This window comes from Sapajus apella, unplaced genomic scaffold, assembly GCF_009761245.1.
Source record: "Sapajus apella isolate SASKATOON/1434 unplaced genomic scaffold, GSC_monkey_1.0 scaffold24, whole genome shotgun sequence".
Classification (NCBI taxonomy): Eukaryota; Metazoa; Chordata; class Mammalia; order Primates; family Cebidae; genus Sapajus; species Sapajus apella.
This window is the reverse complement of record NW_022436964.1, coordinates 5,648,764-5,669,830: the sequence shown is the minus strand read 5'-3', so window position 1 is coordinate 5,669,830 and position 21,067 is coordinate 5,648,764. Positions and strand designations below refer to the sequence as shown.

Sequence of the window (21,067 nt, the reverse complement as noted above, 5' to 3'; positions counted from 1 at the left end):
ACTTAAGTGAACTCAGGTATCTGTACAATGGCATACTATGTAGCTGTTAGAAATGATGTAGTCAAGGTATTGCTTAGGGAAAATGTTCTTGGTACATGGTATATAGGAAAAGAAACAGGTTAAACCACAAGATAGTTTGATGTTATTTTTGTTAAAAATGCTAACATGGATTAAAAAAATACTGGGTAGACTCACCATGATATTAGTAGTTTTCTTTGGCTGGTAGGATTATGTGTGGTTTTTAATTTTTTTTTTTTCACTCTGCTGATCTTCATTTAACATATAAGTTTCTAATCTGAAAAAAAGTTAGAACATAAAATTCTATTCATATGACCACTCCTTCTGCCCATCTGAATAAATGGTATGACTATCTACCTTGTTACTTATGTTCCAACTTTCCAGGATATCCTGAATTCCTCCCCTTAGTCTCACTTTGCCTTCTTCCATAACTGGGTCTTTTTCTCATCTCCTTCTGTGCACCTTGTACTGCCACAACCCTAATTGAAGTTCTCATTCATTATTTTCTTGTTTGATCCCTCTGCATTACCTACTAGCTGGTCTCCTGCCTTTCATTTTGCCACTCTCAGATTCAGAAAAATTACCATTTTTTAATATTCCAGGTTAAAATACTTATTAGTCTTTATACAGGCCAGTTTAAGCTGGTTTACACACTCAAGCTTAAAATACTTGTTAGTCCTCTTTATATAGGTCACTGAAATAGAATAAAATACTGAGAAATAGATTCACTTGTATCTGTCAGAATGGACAAGCAGATCAGTGGGGAGAGTGATGGAAGCCAGTGAAAAGAGAGAACTTTAAAAGTTTAATAAAAAAAAAACAGGAGAAAACTTTTTTTTTTTTTCCTTAAAAGGGTCACAGAAAGCTCAACCCGTAAGAAAAAGATTGATAGTATTTATTACCCAGTTGAAATGAAAAACATCTGTTCATCAAAAGATACTTTAAAGAAAATGAGAAGACAAGCCAGAAACTGGGAGAAGTTATTTGCAACACATGTAACCAAAAAGTGATTATGATCCAGATTTATACCAGTTAAAGAGCCACTAAAAGTTCAGCTTAAAAAACAAAACCAAAACCCAAAACCCCATCATAGCGTAGAGCTCTCATTATTCTTAAATGAAGGTCAAAAACCCTTAGTGTGCACAGTCCGTTTCCCAGAATATATTCATACTCTACCCGACTTCCCCATTGCTAACTGGATTCTCACCAGGCTTCCTTTTTCTTCACTGGTCACAGCAAGTGCCTGTCTTGTTCTGGATCTTCTCCGCCGCTTTTCTCTTGCTTCTGATTCTCCCAGCTCTCTGCAAGGTGCTGTCATTGGCATCCTGCAGGTCTGAATTCAAAGGTTATTTCCTCAGAGGATCTGCCTCCATTTATTTTTATGAATGAATGATTGTTTACTCTTTCCTCCCTAGTTGAGAAAGGGTCTTAATGGGGTAGCAGGTACATCACTGGACTAAATGGTAGAGGCTTGTGCTCCATTTCTTGATGGTAGTACCATCTCCCACTGACTCTCTCACCTAGGAGATCACACATGTGAGTGTTGGCTGTATTAGTGTTCTTTAGGTTGCAGCTCCAGAGACTCATAAGTGTACAGTGAAGTCCATTCAGTGGGTCATAGTGGAATTTTTTTTTTTTTAATTACAAAGGGTATAGAAGACAACAGAGAATATTAGAGTATATTGTACATAGTAGTGTTTGGTAAACTTTGTTCATTCATGTGTATATTCTAAGCAGACACATACACCTATGCACATAGACACACGCATATAAACTGTGATCAAAATTTTGGAAAGCAGGCCTCCTAGATAACATCTGAGGTTCATTCCACCTCTAATGTTCTAAGATCAAATGCAGGATTACTGAACAACCTAAAGTAGATAGGCTTTTTAAATGCTGCTTTACTTAAAAAAAAAAAAAAAAAAAAAAAAAAAAGAAAGAAGTGGCTGTTCATAGGTGTAACCACAGCGTACTACAGCGCCAAATGCCTGAGCTCAAGTGACGCTACTGCCTCAGCCTCGTGAGTAGCTGGGACTACAGGCACATACATGCCACTGTGCCTGGCTCAGCTTTACTTTTTTTTTTTAAGTACTCCAAACTAACTAAAGAAAGTTTTTCTGAGTACAGTCCTTAGCTTGGTGACTTTAAAGACTAAAACTCACAAAATGGAACGATTGGTACCAGTAAGATGATAAAGACTCTAAAAATTTTCCTTAAGTAAGTTAAACAAGCTTCCAGGAAATTGTATTTCTGTTATTAATTTGCTTAGATGTACGTCTACTAGTAAACTTTGGGTCAATTCATAAATTGTGCTAACAGGATCACTAATGGGAAAGTTAATAAATCAGGGTTTTTTATTTTTCCCCTTCCTTTCTTGCCATCATTACTTCATGAGTTAAACTACAAGTTAGGACACTGGAGCCGCTGGCACAGATGTCATGATTTGCTTGCTTTGCTTGTTACTTGCCATACCCGGAAGCCCAGCCCAGAGATTTGGAGGACTACAGAGATCTGTGGTTTGTTTAGCTTGAGAAACTCATCCTTTCAGTGATAATCTTACTTGGATTGCTCTGAATGCATGTCTTCTCCCTGTAGTAAATCTCATGTTGTAAGTCATCAGAAATGAGTTACAGATAAGCTTAGCTTGAAAAGTTTCTTCCTTTGTTCTTTTTATTCTTGCTGCTTTCCATATATTCACTTAACGTTTAGCTTTTTCTGGAGATATTTGTTGAAGCAAGAATTCTCATCTTTTGTAAAGAAGGGCACGTCTGATTTTCCCAGCCTCTACAACTACAGGGAAGTTGAATGAATCTTAAAGCGTATTTACTTTATTTTGATGATGAATGTACTCATCACCTAGATTTATCAGTTAACATGTTACCACTTTTGTTTTCTGTCTCTGTTTATATACTCATACAAATACATGTGTACTTTTTGGAATGGGCTGAACTGATTGAAAGTAAAAGGCAGTCATCATATTTCACCTTCTAATACTTCGGGGTGCTTCCTCTATGAACAGGGACATCTTCCTGTTATAAGCACAATACCATTAACACATTCCTATACCAGTAGTACAGTTTACAATCATATTTCTCCAGTTGTCCACAAAATGTCCTTAATAGCACTTTTTTCTTCATAGCATTTTTTTTTCAATCCAGGATTCAATATGAAAATTCTGTTTGCTGTCATGTCTTTTTACTCTTTTTGAAATCACAATACCCCAAACCATTTTGCTTTACGATGTTGGCATTTTGAAGATTCCAGGCCAGTTTTGTGGCATCTTCCACAATCTAGATTTGTCTGATTGTTTCTGATTGTTTTCTCAAGTTTAGATTTAGGTTAAGTGTTTTTAGTAGGAATTCTAAGTAGGTGATGTGAATTACCAGTTGTATCACATACTGGTGAAGCTAGGTAATCTGTGGGGTGATACCTGGACACTCTGAGTAACCTGTTCCCCTGCAACTTTTTAACTAGTGGTTGTAATATTGATGGTTGAGTCCGTCCTGCATTAGTTAATACATTTGACATGGCGAAATAGTAAATTTTAAGTTATTTCTTTCCTTTCAAATTAATATTCTGTAAAGAAAAGGTTTTCCTGTTTTCTCCTCTCCTTTCTCCCTCACTCTGTGCAAATGAGTGTGTGGACTTCTGGTACCTTTCCTTAATACTAGCAGTCACCATTTATTGTTTATTATTTGCCAAGCACTGTGTGATATGGTTTGGCTATCTCCCCACCAAATCTCATCTTGAATTATAGTTCCCACAAACCCCACATGTGGTGGGAGGGGCCTGGTGGGTGGGAGATAATTGAATCAGGGGAGGGGCAATATCCCCCGTGCTATTCTTGTGATAGTTCTCTTGAGATCTGTTGGTTTTATAAGGGGCTTCCTCCTTCACTCGGCTCTCATGCTTCTCCTTCCTGCTGCCATGTGAAAAAGAACATGTTTGCTTCCCCTTCTACCATGATTGTAAGCTTCCTGAGGCCTCCCCAGCCATGCTTAACTGTGAGTCAATTAAACCTCTTTCCTTTATAAATCACCCAGTCTTGGGTATGTCTTTATTAGCAGCATGAGAATGGACTAATACACTGTGCTAAGGATTTTATATATATCATGTCATACCATTCTCCCAGCAAGCTCGGGAGGTAGATTTTTAACTGTTGTCAGTTTTTACATGAAAAAATGGAGCATCAGAAATGTTTAATGACTTGTTCACTTAGATGATAAGGATTCCAGTGGCTCTGATGCCACTTCATTGTGGTGCTTCCCAAATGTCAGCCACACTGTCCTTTCTCACACCCAGCCAGACTTAAAGACAGGAGTGAGGCCAGCAGAACAACTGTCCATAGTAAACAGTGTATTCACAAGCCAAGAAGTATGGATACTAGCCCAGTCCTGGGCCCTTCCCTCTGCTTGCTGGTCTATTTCAGAGTCTGTTGCCTCTTATTCTTTAGCTCCTTTCAAGGTCTGCTGAGTCTTCCCTTCTCTCCTAGAATGGAACAGTGTTTCCTGGTTGGATTGAGGCACACATGCTCAGAGCATGCAGCTCACAACTTGCCTAGCTCCTGGTGGAAGAATAGTATGGTAGTGGGCTTGGGAGCCAGCCAGCCGTGAACTTAAGAGCTGGTACTGGCCTGAGAGTCATTCTCTGTCTAGTTCTTGGCCCCAGAGTGCCCACAGCTTCAGCTATTTTCTTAGAGTACCAAAAACTCCATTTCTGAAAACATTTAAAAAAAATGTATTATAATGCATAAAGTCATTATTCTTAATGATGCTGAAATTATCTCAAGTTTTGCCAGCGGAGATCTCTTCAAGTTGGCTCATTGCCCTTCTGACACAATATCCATTGGTCTAGATAGCTTTCTTGATTTCTGGCACAAGATAGAGCAGGTTCACCTTTCACTTGCACTTTTTTTTTTTTTTTTTTTAATAGAAACCAAAATATGAGCACAAAGTGTGCTCATTGCTACTGAGATGTTGTTGCTTCTAAGGACGATGCATGTTTTTTGAGAATTATTCTGCTATTGATAGCGTAGTAGAGTTGGAGTGGGGGATGAACAAGAAAACAGCTGCCTGGCCTTCAATTGGAAATGCCCAAAATTCATGTCAGTGACTGCAGCTCTGTCCTTGCTAGCTCCTGCTTGGTTAATGACTTGTCAGTCCCTTGTTGTCACGCAGTTGGGGTCCTTCATTTAAAAAGAAATCCCTTTTTTGCTGACAGAAAGACAACATTTCAAAGGATATTTCTTGTGAATTTGATTCTCCAGTGGTCCTTTCCTGCGCTTTGTGCCAAACTAAAAACTGCAGGGAAATCTTTGTTATAGAGAATCCAGTAAAAAGCTATTAACAGCATTGAGGCTGTGTCTGTCACTTCATTGCTGTGTATTTTCAGAAGTCATTGCTATTTCTTAGAATTAAATTATCTTAATGGAGTACTTACTTGCTTAAGTTTAAAGTTCACTCCATTTTAATGTTTATTTTCTTGAATGGCCCATCAAGGAAACAGAAGGTAGTAGTTTATTTTGTATTGTGGTTTGAAATAAGAGAGGGCTTTGTTTATTTTAAATTTTAAGTAAGGCACCCAAAGATAATAAAGGCCTAGGAAGGCTAGAGAGAAGAATTTTGTCATGATACATATTTTCTCAGTAAGTCTTCCTCTGTGGTTACATAGTATATGCTTATTTTAATACTCCAGTGTATGCCTCCTTTAATTCTCTAGCTTGATCTTTGTTTTATTTTTCTTCTAAAGCCTATATATACATATATATTTAACCTGCTAGTTTGTAATGTATTTTTTTTTTTTTTTTTTTTTTTTGAGATGGAGTTTCGCCCTTGTTACCCAGGCTGGAGTGCAATGGCGCGATCTCGGCTCACCGCAACCTCCGCCTCCTGGGCTCAAGCAATTCTCCTGCCTCAGCCTCCCGAGTAGCTGGGACTACAGGCATGCGCCACCATGCCCAGCTAATTTTTGTATTTTTAGTAGAGACGGGGTTTCACCATGTTGACCAGGATGGTCTCGATCTCTTGACGTGATCCACCCGCCTCGGCCTCCCAAAGTGCTGGGATTATAAGCGTGAGCCACCGCGCCCGGCCGTAATGTATTTTAAATTACATCAGTAACAAATCTGTGTTATACCGTGTACTCTTATTATACATTTCCAATCCTTTTGGTCTTTAAAAAGCAAGAGGTTTTATGTTTCTTAGTGGGACTGTAAGATAAAGTAGTAAATCTTTGCAGGTTAATTGCTCTGTAATTAACACAGATGGGGCAGAGGGCAGAGGACAGTTTTGACTTAACCCTATTGGGAAACATCAGCAAGCTTTCACTTTATTGTAGGGCAATCCATTAGATTATGGTACTCTCAGCTCCTTGAATACTATCTAGAGAAACCTGACTCCTTTTCCAGGAAATCCTGAGTTCCTCTGTTGATAAGAAACCTTAATAGAAATATAATTTTAATGAATTCTTGAAATTTGATAAATTAAGGCCTTTTATTTTAGTAGAGAAAAAGGTAAAGTTTAACTTAACCATTGGTGACTTACTGCTTTTATTTAAAGAAGATGGTTTCTAATATGTTTTATTGACTAATCCTTATTAGTTATAAAATATCTGTCACTCTAGTTCTAGGCTAGTGCCTAAGGTGGAAATTTGCAAAGAAGCCTAAAAGTGACCACTAAGTACAGAAAGGAGTCTCTTTTATTAATTTATACATTTTAATACCTACTGTAATCTTTTAATATCTCTCTTACATTTTTGTCATATGCCTTTTGGTGACTTAATTTCATTTTATCTTATAGTTTAATATTTTTAAAACACTTTATAAAAATTGCTTCTTTCTACAGGATGCCTGAGTATAATTTTTCTGTTTGATATTTTGTATAGCAATAAACATGAATTTATGGTAGCCACCTCTCATTTATTCTTCCTTAAGTTCAAGGCATATATATGCTTGTAGTTTGGTTGTTAACATTCATAAAAATCTTTAAAAGGATTTTGTAATTTTGGTGTAGTAACAAATGAAAAAGCCTCTTTAAGTGCAATGTTGTATGCTGGTTTGGATTCTGAGACAGAAAAATGACATTGTGGAACAACTGGAAATCTGCATCAAGTCTCTAGTTTGGTTAATAGCAATGAACTGATGTTAATTTCCTAGCTTTGATAAATTCTGTGGTTATATAAAATGTTAACATTAATGCAAGGTGGTAAAGATTATATGGGAACTCTGTATGTAGTAGAAACTTAACTCATTAAAAGCTTTGACTATATATCAACATATGACCATAGTTTTAGTTTATTAAGTAGTTTAGGGAAAGTTTAGTGGTAGTTATATTTAAGCCCATTTATAATTCATAATTAAGAATTTAAAAATTAGAAGACCACCAATAAAAAATAAATGCATTTTTCATATGAGGTCACCAAGTTCTATGTGTTCGATCACTAAAAATAGCAATTTTACTCATTTTAGATATTGCTGCTTATTTTAAAGTGTCCAAATGAAGGCTTACAGTACAAGCAGCTTGCTTTTTTTATTTCTTGTAGTTTAATTTTAAATTCAAAGGATTGAAACATCATACGGACGAAAATAGACTCAAAATTCGTCAGTTTATAAAATCAGCACTGATATTAGTCGGTAATCTGTTTGCATACCTACTAAGTGTGAGAAATACGAAGGTACTGTGGGAAATATTTTTTAAATAGCTCTAATTAAAAGGTGTGGCATACACAAATGCACGCACACACATGTAGCACATATATGTATATTTAAACAGTCTTTTTTTGTCTTGGGTTGTTAAGTGTCATAAATGGTATTGAGCTTAAGTGGCATCAGAATTGAGAGACAGTGACAGAGATTACTTTGAGCTGGGGTGATGAGGGATGTCTTCACCAAGAAAGTAGGCAGGAGTTTAGCTTAGAAGGATGAGTAGACTTTATACATGTAGAGACAGATGAGAGAGTACTCTGTGGGTGTGTGTTGATTAGTAGTAAAGCTGAGCCCCAGGGGTTTAGATGTCTCACTAAATAGACTAGTGTTATGGGCAGAGAGTTCCCTGAATGGTGTTGCACAGTAGGGTGGAGTTAGGTGGATGCTAGTTTATGGAAGGTCTTGAATGCTAAGAAATTGGAACTTTTGGTTTTAGGTAAAATGGGTCTGTTGCTTTTGGAACCGGAGAGTAACTATCAAAGAAGATTTTATTTTCAGTAGTATCAGAGTTTTGTATTGAGTTCTTACTATGTTCAGGGAACTGAGTTAGGTGCCAGGGGTACCAAGAGGCCTGAGACTGGTCTCTTCTTTCCAAAGTCTTACAGTCTCTGGCAAGTCAGGATCTTCTTATTTGTAAAAAGATGAATAACAATACCTTTATGAGGCAATATATGCCAATGAATAATACAGGGAGCCCTATAGGACATTAGATACTGAAATTGTTTGGAGAAGCCTTTAAGGAACAGGTGAAACATAAGCTGAGCTTAGATGGGTGAGTACAACTTGGATAAGTAATGTGGAGGTTGTTCTAAAAGCTGCAGAAGAATATAAATTTAGGAAAACTACAGTGGAGCAAGCAATATGGCTTCATTGTAACTAAAATGAGCTGATGAAAACTTACAGTAATCAGCATGTGGGGTGATGAGTCTGTTAAGTATCGTGACAGTAGAAACGAGATTATTTGAGAATTGTCAGGACTTGGCAATGATCAATATAGGAGCACAGAAGGAAAACAAATTGGTGGTGACCAGTAACTTGAGCCAGTAGAGGTTGTTTTGTGTCACACATTTTCATTTCCAGATAATGCTGGACTGCCAAGTACAATTGTCTGACAAAAAATTAGAGCGGGGTACCAAAACCTGGAAGACAAATGTGAGTTAAAAGCGCATAAAAATGGGTGACGCCAAAGAGGAGCAAAGGAGCAAATGGAGAAAAAGCCAAGAAGGACATATAACTGCTGCATTCATAGAGCCAAAGAAAGGCTGGCCATGGTGCTTATTTCAGTGTTCTTGAAGCAGTTGGAGGACATGCCATCTATGACTGCATACACGTCAGAAAAAGAAAACTGGGAAATGCTCAGTTAGGCAGATGTGAGTGGTCCTTTTTATGAGAGCGGTGGGCCTGTAATCCAGATGATCGGATGTAAGGAATAAGTGTGTGTGTATAGAGGAGGGGGGGATTGTTGAAGTGGAGGCAGCAGATTTACCCCAGCATTTGAAGAAGTTGGGATGTGCAAAGACAGGGACGGATATACATACATACATACATACATAAATACATGACAAGGCAATAGCTGAAGAGGGTAAAAGAAGGATATTTTAGTTAAATTTATCAAACATCAAGTGCCAGTTTTGTGCAAGGCAGTAAGTGAGGGACAGTGGAGGACAAAAAAAGTGATTAAAATATAGTGGGATTTTTGTCCCCCTGAAAAAGTGCTGCCTCAAGTTCTTTTGACTTTAGATGGGCAGTTCTTCTTAAATAAAATATTGGACTCTGATATTAAGCATGGAATGACAAAATCAGTGAGAGAACCACTGAAGATGAGGGAGAGTTGGTGAATTGAAGTAGTAGTGAAAAAGAATGGAAGAAAACATGATGTGCAGCGAGAGAGACTGGCCTTCAAAAGGAAAGGACTTTCTCTAAGATGAGCATAAAGAAGGAAGAGAAGGAGGTCATTTTAGACCTGTTCTGAGCTAGAATAAGGACCCCAGGAAGTTTTTACTGTGAATGTCGTGTATAACACACAGTCTGGGGCTATGATTTCTGCCTTTGAAAAGTTCTAGTGCAGTGAAACAATGAGTCATTCAGTGCTTATTTTTTATCCTTTAGGAGAAAAAGAATAAAAGTGACACACCTGGTTCATTAAAGATATTGGGTTTTGGCTGAGGTTTTGTTGTTTTTGTTTTTTGTTTTTTTTTGAGACAGGGTCTCACTCTGTCCCACAGACTGGAATGCAGTCGTGCAGTCGTGGCTTACTGCAGCCACGACCTTCCTGGGTCAGGTGTTCCTCCCACCTCCATGACCTGAGTAGCTGGGACTACAGGAGTGCACCACCATACCCAAATAATTTTTGTATTTTTAGTAGAAATGGGATTTCACCATGTTGCCCGTCTCAAACTCCTGGGCTCAAGTTCTGTCCACCTCAGCTTCCCAAAGTGCTGGGATTATAGGCGTGAGCCACTCCACCCGGCATTTTTTTTTTTTTTTAATTTCTAATGTAATACCTATATTTTTAAAACTATAAGATAATGTGTGACTGTTTCAGTGTCTGCAGTTAGCTAGGATTTGTGAGATGTAGACTCATAGAGCTTAGAGTCTAAGAAGGGAGGTAAGGAAGACAAATGTGCAGGATCTTAATAAATGCTTGCCCGTTGACCTCTAATGGGAGGTAGAAAGTTTTGTGCCCACACCATACACATGGAATATTAGGGGAATTTAGAGGAAAAGAATTGGAGCAATTTCAGTTGAACAAGATTTTGAAACAAATTTGCCATATATTTATTTCAAGTCCCTATTTTGTTTTCTTCATAGACATTATTTTCTACACAGTTGGGAAATATAATTGTGTGCTCATACCTTTTGGTCCCCACTGATAACAGTATATAAAGAATTATGAACATGATTTTGGCCACTTAAATGAAAAGAATCACCTTTTTTTTTTTTTTTGAGACGGAGTTAGGAAAAGCTTCTACAGGACTTGGAGCATGGGTGGGGCTTGGTTGGTGGAGGCAGGACTTGGAGCGTGGGTGGGGCTTGATTGGTGGAGGCAGGACTTGGAGCGTGGGTGGGGTTTGGTTGGTGGAGGCAGGACTTAGAGCGTGGGTGGGGCTTAGTTGGTGGAGGCAGGATTTGGAGCGTGGGTGGGGCTTCGTTGGTGGAGGCAGGATTTGGAGCATGGGTGGGGATTGGTTGGTGGAGTATCTGGATGTGGCTCGCATTTTCCATTTTCTGCTTGTAAACTCGCTTTCAAGGTGTTCATACTTAATTTTATTGGCTATATTTTAAGTGCATATAACCAGAAAATAGGTGCAGGTCAATAAGAGAAAAGAGCTAATTAATACTCTACTTTGAGTTTTGTAGTCAAACATAGGAAGACATGTAGGAGGGGAAGAAAATAAACCTAATTTGGAAAGGAGGAAAAAAAGGCCCACTTTTTTTCTCTAAGATATTAAAAATATCATTTCAAGATTTTTTGTGGTAGAATGATTCTCTCCCTCTCTGTCCCTGTCTCTAGATATTTTGTGAAATTTTAGTTGGAAATAAAATTATAGAAGGGACTATTTGGCTATCATAGAGTAGGCCTGGAAAGTGATTTCTTCAAAGGCAATAACTAAAATTCAGTCACTCGAAAAGTTAATCTGAGAATTACTTAATACTTGCTCCCACAGTATTGTTAAGCAGGGTTTGAGTTGAAGGGATTCCTATTGAGGGATATATTTAATGTCCTTCCTTTACCACCAACTCCTCCTCTCCCCACCTCCTACTCGTGAGAGGCAATAAGGCTTGCCCACAGCGGTTCCTGTAGCAGAGCTTGATGCAGCCTCGGCTGAGGTCAAGCACTCCTATTCCAGCCTCTTGAGGGCTTTCTCTATGTGTTGCCAGTGTGCTGGTAAAAATGACTTTAAACTCTTGTCAGCGCGGTTACTGGTGCATGCATCACAGTCCCACTCAAATAAACCTGTCACAACACAGAGTCGGCCGCTAGAGAAGAGTACAAGGGCAGGCCTCTAGCTTTTCATTCGAGCATCACTAAACGTGCACAGAGTGCCCAATTATTTCAGCATTACTGAGCAAGCCTACAGGAGGACCCAAGCCTTGCTACATTAGATTTTCTTTAGTAATTTGCTCAAGTACCGCTGAGGACACTTAAAGGGCTTAAAACGGTGGCTGCAACCGGTTTCCTTTTCTGGGTTGTTAATTCAGGTTTTCTCTTTCAAATTAACTCTCCCTGCATGCTGTGCAGTGGTTCTGGGAGAACTGTTTAACACTAATTTTCTCAATTTTCAGCTTTTTTTTTGTTCAGCGTAACTGCTTTAACCGTTATTCACGTGTATGTTTTGATTAGAAATGTATGATAGTGAGGTCTTATTTTTTGAGATAAAGCCTTTTATGAGGTTTGTTAAAGAAATATGTTTGAATATCAACCATTAAAAGTTACTTATATAATTCCACCACTTAAAAATTATTTATAGTGTGTGTGCAAAACTTCCAAGTATGAGAAAGTTAGCATTTATTGACTATGCAGCTTCTTTCCTCCCTCCCCCTTTTAAAAATATATATGTTAATGATAAATCTTTCTTTCATAGCCGTTCGATTTTTTTATTGTATATTTGTGCCTCCCTTTCTGTTTCTGTTGGGGCAGGGCTTGGATATAGGGGGCAAATTCAATATCTGCGTTTAATTTTTCACAGCAGCAACAACTCCAGGCCCAGCATTTATCACATGGACATGGTCTCCCCGTGCCTCTGACTCCACACCCTTCAGGACTCCAGCCCCCTGCCATTCCACCTATCGGTAGCAGTGCCGGGCTACTGGCTCTTTCCAGCGCTCTGGGAGGTCAGTCCCATCTTCCAATTAAAGATGAGAAGAAACATCATGACAATGATCACCAAAGAGGTGAGTGACTCTCTTGGGATGCCAATCTGAGATTACCTGCCTGCTGCTGAGGGTAGGTTCTGGATGCCGTTGTTTATTCTTTCTGAATTTAGTTTTACCAATGACTAAACAAAGGATTTCCACTGAAGGGTAAATTAATTACTGCAAGTAGTCAGTTCAGTTGCCAAATGATATTCTAGTGGTTGGCAAGAGCTAACATACTCCCCAGAGGCAGAGGGGCCTGTTTCTGGTGATTGCCTTTGCTTTCTTGCTACCTCCTGTGTTCCCCAGGTCTACATCAGCAATGAAATCCCATGATGCTCTGTTCGAAGTAGCGTGTTGCATTAATAGTTAATTTTTATGGAATTTATTTTGGGGAATGTCTTGCTGATAAATGCTCACTTGATATTTGACCAAATCAATTATTATTTATAAACAAAGAGCCTATATAGAGCAGTAAAAATCTCACAGGTAAGAAAACAATTTCAGTAGTCTTAGTAATTAAGAAGGTACAGACCAAATTAATGAAATCTGTTGGTTTAACTATCTCTTTTACCCAGTCTGTTTAGAAGCATGAAATTAACTAATTTCTTCCTGTAAGACCAACATAATTGTTATGCAATTAATTGATTTAAAGACCAGTTGTACTCCTTCTAGGTTGATTTCATTCTTCCACTAAGGTAGATGATGGAGAAGAAACATTTTGATGTGACTGTTGTTTTCCTATGGTGCTTACTGAAAATTTTTATTAGTTAATGACAGAAGTGAAGATGAAAAAGTCTTTCCTATCATTCCTATCTGAGAATTTACTTAGCACATGGGTGATTCGTTGGCTTGAAAGGTGTAGTTCATAATTAAAAACTCATATCCCCATTTCAGCATCCTTAATATGAATTATAATATTAGTCAGTGATTTTTATCACATAAGCATAAATTTCCATCTCTGACATTAGAAACACTGTAATTTGTTATCCAGTTATCTTAATGCTATGGTACAGAGTTGATGCATGATTATAAATACTTTTTTTTTTTTTTTTTGAGACAAAGTCTCACTTTGTTGCCCAGGCTGTAGTGCAGTGGCACGATCTTGGCTCACCGCAACCTCCGTCCCCCAGGTTCAGGCAATTCTCCTGCCTCAGCCCCCTGAGTAGCTGGGATTACAGGCATGTGCCACCATGCCCACATAATTTTTGTATTTTTAGTAGAGACCAGGTTTCACCACATTGGTCAAGCTGGTCTTGAACTCCTGACCTCGTGATCCACCCGCCCCGGCCTCCCAAAGTACTGGGATTACAGGCGTGAGCCACCGAGCCCAGCCTGTAAATACTTTCTTAAGTGGAAAAATCTATAAGGAGCGCAGATAATAAGAATGTCTAGCTTTGGTTCTTCTGAAATTGTGTCAAAAGTAGATTGGTACTTTGTGAATTTGGTTGAACAGTATTAATAATTAACTTTACGGCACAGTTGACATCTGTGTAATTTATTATTTAGCAGAGATCAAGTTTGGTAGATTAGTATGATTTTATGTAAACTAACTAGTACTTTTCTTTTTTCTTCTTCCCACCACTTATGTGCTTGTGTTGCTGCTGTTTTGCATATAGACAGAGACTCCATCAAGGTAGGACTCAAAATTTACAGACTGAAGAATGGCTTAAAAGGGCTGTAAATGATTTGAATGAATCTAGTAAAGCATTCTTTGACATTTAGAGAATGATTTCTTTTGCTTTACAAAGTAGTGGTTAACTGAACTTTTTAAAATTACCTTCAGGTGTGTGGTTGATTTTTTTTTTTTTTTTTAAGGTCCCATTTCTCTGTCAGAATCAGAGATTTGTAGACCAAGGTTGAACTGCAAGATCTGTCTTGGACTGCTCATTTTATTATTTGCTATGTGAAAAAAACAAAACAAAACTGCTTTTCTTCACTTAGGCTCTGGCTGTAAGATAACAATGAAATGAAGTAAATAAATTGGTGTGTAAAGAAATACATGTGAGTTTCATATTTAAGGAAACAATTCCAACCTACAAAACTCTTTATCAAAACACTTATTTAAGTGAATGGTGTAATTTTTTTTATCACTAGAAATAATTTTCTCTTTTAAATTTAAGTGAATTTTTTTCACCAGATTTTTTTTTCTTTTAAATTAACATTTTGGTTTCCAGTATAAGTTAATTCTCTTTAGGTTTTGTATCTGTCTTATCTGCCTTTTGTATCCCTTTTTAGACAAGTTGTGGGGAAAGAGGAAAAGTATTTAGGGCCTAATGATTTGGATATGCTTCTATACCTCCAGAACGAGATATGCTAAGGATACCTGTGTTTATTTAGTAAGCAAACAAGAAAACCAGACTGCCATGGCGGGAAATGAGTAAAACATGAAAACTGACGTGATCACTTATGAACCAGATACAATATAAATACACCATTGTATTATGCATAATTGTATTACCTATGTATTACATATGCCTTTATGTTACTTATTGGTTAGAAGGAAAGGACATTTCTCAAGCATTGGCTGAGGTACAAATTTGCCAATTTCTTTATATTTTACAACAGTTGAATGTTTTGCGGTATAGGTAGTTATATCTTGCAGTTTTTAATGGAATTATGTATATGAAGATTAAATCTTCCCCCCAAACCACTGTGCTAGCACTTTGAATGCCTTTTTACTCCTTCTTGTTTTACAATGAAAAGGAATTTTTTTTTTTTAGAGCCCTTAAATAATGGAAAATAAAACTTGAGTCTATCTGTTTTACCCTTCAAGAATCTTTGTAATTTGAAAGGGCATCTGTATTCCCATATAAATGTCAACATTTACTATTATAACTGCACACACTGAATTATTTAATTATGCATTTACAGTTGTGTATTTTGTTGTATCATATGCATATCAATACCTAGATTAAAAAAGCATTCTTATTCAAATTATATTAAGTGTTTCACACCTGTGTACTTAGGAAATATTAAGTAAATTCAGTGACTAGGATTAACTGATACCAGCCTTTGAAAGCCTGTCTAGTTATTCTGAGGTCATAATATAAACATTCCCTGCTTTCTTATTATAAATATATACCTTTAGGGAGTCCAGTGAACTAAACAAAAGCCTCCACTCCCAGAAGACTGTGAAAATATTTATACTTCAGTGCACACTTTTGTGTCAATTACATTTTCTTATTCTCTCATGCAAGAGTGGATGTGTTATGAAATCATCTATAATCATTCAGGGTGAGCCTGGAAATGAGTATCTATATAGCCAGAAGCCAGGGGAAAAACAAAAAAGAAAGGCTGATAATTTTGCCTTGATTTATTATGGAATGGCAACTATTAATAGATGTTTTGGTTGGGTACCATTCTCAAATGTGAAGTTGTATTATGCCAGGTCTGGGGCTGTCCTATAGTTGTACAAGGTGAAATAGTTTGCTAATTTTTCTGAATGTGTTCGGTGATGCTCAGAGAAGCAGTTTTAGTTGCTTGTTCCATCGATCGTCCTCCCATAAGTGGTTCCTGGTTAAGAGGGGCTTTTTACGACTGTCTGCTGTGTGACTCTAGATGGCTTTTATCAGCCAGAGCATGCCAGCTGCCTGCAGCTGGAGTTGAGCTTGTATGAAATAATTTATTTATGCAAGATAATACTCCTTAACATTTAACAGGTAATGAATGTGACATAAATTTCCTTCTTGCTTTTAATTTTTCCCTTTCCTTTTCTAATGTGCAAACAGGCAGCTCTGGTACTCTAAATAATAAGTAATTTTTGGCCATCTGTCAAAAGGAAATTTCAATACAAATTTAAATTAATGGTGCCTGAAATTTTTTATAGCTCCTCTAAAAGCCTCTAATGTGCAGAAAATTCTGAATCTGCTGGTAGTAATTAGTGTTGCATGTAATGAGGATGTGGGCAATCTTATACAGCCCCAGTGGAACATTTTGATATGGTAGCAAAATTTTGATTTATACAAGGTTGTAGATGGGTTTAATTGTGAGAGACGCTTTAAAATGTTTTCTTGACGTTACAGATTGTTAAACAGGGCAGATTTCAGAATAGCTTATCAACTATAAATTTAAACTTACTGTAAAGATTCAAGTAATTAAGATACTTTACCTTTAGATGCCAAGTAAAATGAAAGAAATCCACTTGTTAACGTGTTGGGCCTTTTTTCTCCTCTGTCTTTCTCTTCTCGGAAGTTCTGTGGCCACTAAATGGCATACTGTTGGCTTTACTGAGCTCGTTTTCTATAGCTCCTATAGCCAGGTTCATTCCTAAGCCTGTTATTTGCAGACCTGTAGCTGAAGTTTTTAACAAAGGTGGAGAATGTAAATACGGATCTAAAGGAGAAAGCACTGTAGGAGCCCAAGAATCAATTTCCTTGGTGATGAGAAACTAGACCAGTGTGTGTTGTAGGGCTGTGGAGGTCAGGAGCCATGACACTTGCAGCCTTCCTTGCTTGTCACTTGGCTATCCAGTGACTCCATGTGCCTAACAGTAAGTCCCACATTTGAGGCCTGAAAATGGCAAGAAACACAGACTGTGATTTACTCTCACCCTTAATGGTAGGGCAGAAAGCCCAAATTTATCTCTCCAAAAGGAATCCAAAGTAGGTTAAGTGGGAGTGTTCTCACCATCTTTTGAGTATTGAGAACCATTTCTCTCATCCCTAGAAAAGGCATAAGTGATTCTAAGGACATGTTTTCTGAGGTGATGGAATCTTCCATTGCCCACCTCCTCTCATTGAGAGCCAAGGGGCAAAAGTAATTGGCTCTAAAATGGTGTCAGAGGGGACATTCCCACATGCTGCCAGGAGCTTCCTACTTTATGGAGGTTCCGGTTCATTAAGAGGAGTCAGCTGCCCAGAGTCATTAGGTTTTTCATAGCACTCTCCAGTTTCTGAGTGACTGAAACAAGGGTAATGATACAGAGCTGTGAAGACCAAAATTGCCTAAAGCTTGGTAAGAATCTGAGGTTCATAAATTAGTGTTATTTTGCATTCCATCCCAAATGTCTACATAATTCCAGCTAGCAAAAAATAGGCACCAAAATCAAGATGAGCTTAAATATAAGTCCCAGAATTCACCATCACCAAATGCTGGTAGCTCCATGGCCTCACCCAAGTTGCTATTGTGCATTCTCTATTGTTTTGTAAGTCCTTTTTATGTATCTTCCTGGTTCTCCTGTGTTTTATCCTGAGTGCAATAACCTTCTCAAGTCAGATCTATGAGGGATTTGCCTTTTTTATCTGTAAAATATAGCAGAAGTATACAAATATTTTTTCCCCTCTGTGCCTATGCTTACCCAGTACAAACATTTTTTCCCTCTGAGTGGTGGTGTTTTTATTTTTGTTATTTCATTGGAATGTCTTCAAGCCCAGAGTGCTGGATGCATCATCAAAGAGTGTGATCATTTTTAGTGACTTGTGCAATGCCAAATTGATCTCCTAAAACTCTGTACTAATTTAAAATGCCAAATGCAGTGTTTGAATATGTTGCCACACAATCCGCCAATGTTGAACTTCATAGTTTTTGTAATTTTTGTTGGCATAATGAGTATGGATGGTGCACTTTGTTTTTTTTAATTTACCTATAATTATTTTTTAGCTAAATGCTTTTCTGTGGGTATATATACTTTTTCCTGTGCAAATTCCTTGATTTTATTTAAAGGTTTTTATGGTTATTCATTCATTATTTGTGTTTAAGGAAATGCCTTTTTATTCTGCCATGTGTATATTTTGGGGCATAGATGACTAAAACATCATACGTTGCTTTTTTCTATCTCACAGTTGTTCTGTTGACAATAAAGGTTTATCAGCGGAAAATTAGAAAAAGGTTACTTTTATGTTCAAATTGAAGGGCATGATTCGGGCCAAGAAAGCACTTTTGCCTCATTAGTTGGATGTTACAGGTGAAAGTGGGTTTTTAGCCTGAATTAACAGAATGATTACTTCATATGCCCCTTTAAGTAGGAATGTTACCATTTGGGAAATAACTTTGTGGGATAAATTTGTATTACTTCAGACTTTAGAAGTGTGTATTATAAAAAGACAAAGGCATAAAATAATAGAAAGCTAGATTGAAAAGGGTGGGATCGATGAACTCCACAAAACACTAAAGAATGTTGAAGCAAACAAAAGTCATGGGCTTTTGGTTTCTTTCCCCTCAGTAATCAGTAATCTGAGAAGAGACATTGTCTAATTGAGGGCCGTAGCACTTCCTCTTTCTACTCTAACCTAGGGAAGAATAAGGTGGATCCAGTGCCCACTCAGTCCTACTGATCTATGAGCAGCCCCCACTGCATGTATAGCTCATAGGTTAGATTTGACCAGTGAAGGTAGGTGGTGGTGTGCGTACCCTTATTTCATACCTGAGGAAAGGTTTAGAGGTTTGAAGGCCTGTCAGAGGTCACATAGCCAGTGCCATCCTCAAAGGGAAGGGAAGCTCTTTGGGTGACCCAGTTTCATTCTAAGTTATTAAAAATTTGAAACTTACTACAAAGTACAGAGAACCCCCTATACACCCAGCAACTAAGTATAAGAGCTATCAATATGTAGCCACGTTTTTATTCTTTTTTCTTTGCTGAAGTATTTGAAAACAAATCCCAGATAGTATACATTTTGTTCCTATCTACTTCAATATGCAAAATGAACACATTCTCTAAATAGTGAACCTTTTTTTTTTAGATAACCATAATGCTTTTAATTACTTAGTAAAATAATTCTTTGATATCTTCTGATACCCAGCTTATAATCAAGCTTCTTTGATTGTTTCAAATAATTGGTTTGCTTGAAATGGGATTTGAATAGGATCCATTTTATTTTGTTGTGATCTCTGTTAAGTCTCTTTTAATCTAAATCTTTCTCATTAAAAACATTTTTGTTTTATGCCACTGCCTAACTCATAATTTCCTTCTCAAACTAATCTTTGATTTGTCCTCTTATACAATTCCACAAAGAGATTAAGATTCTTCCCCTCAAGAAGATCAAATTTAGGGGGAGATAACTTTACTCATTTGGGGCATGGGGAATCAGGGATACCACCTAATAAGGAAATAGAAGTACTTAATATATTTTTAAAATCGTATTTTAAAATATGTTTTAAAAAACCTAACTTGAGCAATACTTATTTGGATAGTGGATTTGTATTTCAAATACTTGATAGTCTGTGTTTCAAGGTTAAGGAATAGAAATAGAATTCTACCTTTTTATGTTGAGCATACATTTTTAGGTATCTTACTGCCTTGATTATCGGTAAAATCCATTTCATTGTTCATCACCAATGTGTGCAGGCAAAACTAGACTTCATTCTCCTATCCCATTTTCCCATTATAAGGAAAAGGCTTTTCCTGGTGTAATTCAGCATGAAGTATTCTTGAAACCTCAAGGAAGCACATTGAATCATTTAGAATAGGAGCCATTCTGTAGGAAGGCTATGCCAGGTTCTTCAACAATCCTCTCTACCACTAGGCAAGCTGTGTGTCAACAAGTCATTTAACCTCCATGGATCTCAAGGCTGTAACTTAAGGCATTCTTCTAAGTATTTGGAATATAGCTATTTTCTTATGTGTTATTTAATCCTGTCCTAGAAGCAAATTTTGAAATAAAAATCTTATACCATAGGTTATGTTTCAGCAGTAAAGTTGGCCATACCATCAGCCAAATAAACACAGTGGTTAGCTGGGCGTGGTGGTGCGTGCCTGTAGTCCCAGCTACTCGGGAGGCTGAGGCATTAGAATTGCTTGAATCCCGGAGGCAGAGGTGGCAGTGAGCTGAGATTGTGCCACTGCACTCCAGCCTGGCACCTGGCGACTGAGTGAGACTCTGTCTCAAAAAAAAAAATAAAAAATAAAAAAAATAAACACAGTGGTTAGAAGTGTAGAAAACATTTGAGGGATTGGGCGGTAGGTTGATAAATTATGCCTTTCAAGTGTTTAAGGTTGTAACTCTTTCAGTTTCCCAAAATAACATGGTAATTTGAAATGAAGTGTTTTGGCATTACTGTTGCTTTTTAATTCTTTGTTTATAATACTGTTAGATATTTATTTTTACCATAACTATTTACAGTTATCAAGTAACAATCAAGAAGTTTTGTTCTGTGGATCTATGTTGCAGTAATTTGTTCAGTATTAACTGATACCTGCCTTTAGGCATGTAAACAGCATGAAATGTAACAGGTGTCCTAATTCCAAAAAGTATGTGGTAATTGTTTGTTTGTCAAACAGATGAATAAATATCTTTAGGGCATAGCTGGTCCTCAGGTGGTGAGCATAAATGGATTAATGATGTGACTCTGGGAGACACGCTTGTTTTGCAGCACCCTCCTCCACCGATTGCTGAAGCAGAACAAATATTAATTAACAGGGGCGGGCTGGGTGGCAGGTTGGCTTTCTCCAGCTGATTTGGCAAAATGGTTTAATCCTTTCCCTCCATAAACCAACCCTGTTAGTTTTTAGACAGACATTTTCATCCCGATGTTTAGTATTTCTAATTTTCT

At 37.4% G+C, this 21,067-nt stretch overlaps 1 protein-coding gene across 9 annotated transcripts in view; it reads left to right on the top strand.

Moving 5' to 3' along the window:
* Nucleotides 1–21,067, top strand: part of TLE4 (TLE family member 4, transcriptional corepressor) — a 148,410-nt gene that overhangs the window by 63,931 nt on the left and 63,412 nt on the right. For 5 of the 9 annotated variants that reach the window (XM_032290868.1, XM_032290864.1, XM_032290871.1 and 2 more), the window contains 2 exons: nucleotides 12,415–12,616; nucleotides 14,197–14,213. In XM_032290868.1, the coding sequence (XP_032146759.1) occupies nucleotides 12,415–12,616; nucleotides 14,197–14,213 (219 nt within the window). Of the gene's footprint in view, nucleotides 1–12,411; nucleotides 12,617–14,196; nucleotides 14,214–21,067 lie in introns of all 9 variants that reach the window. The other 4 variants (XM_032290867.1, XM_032290863.1, XM_032290869.1 and 1 more) reach the window with 1 other exon arrangement.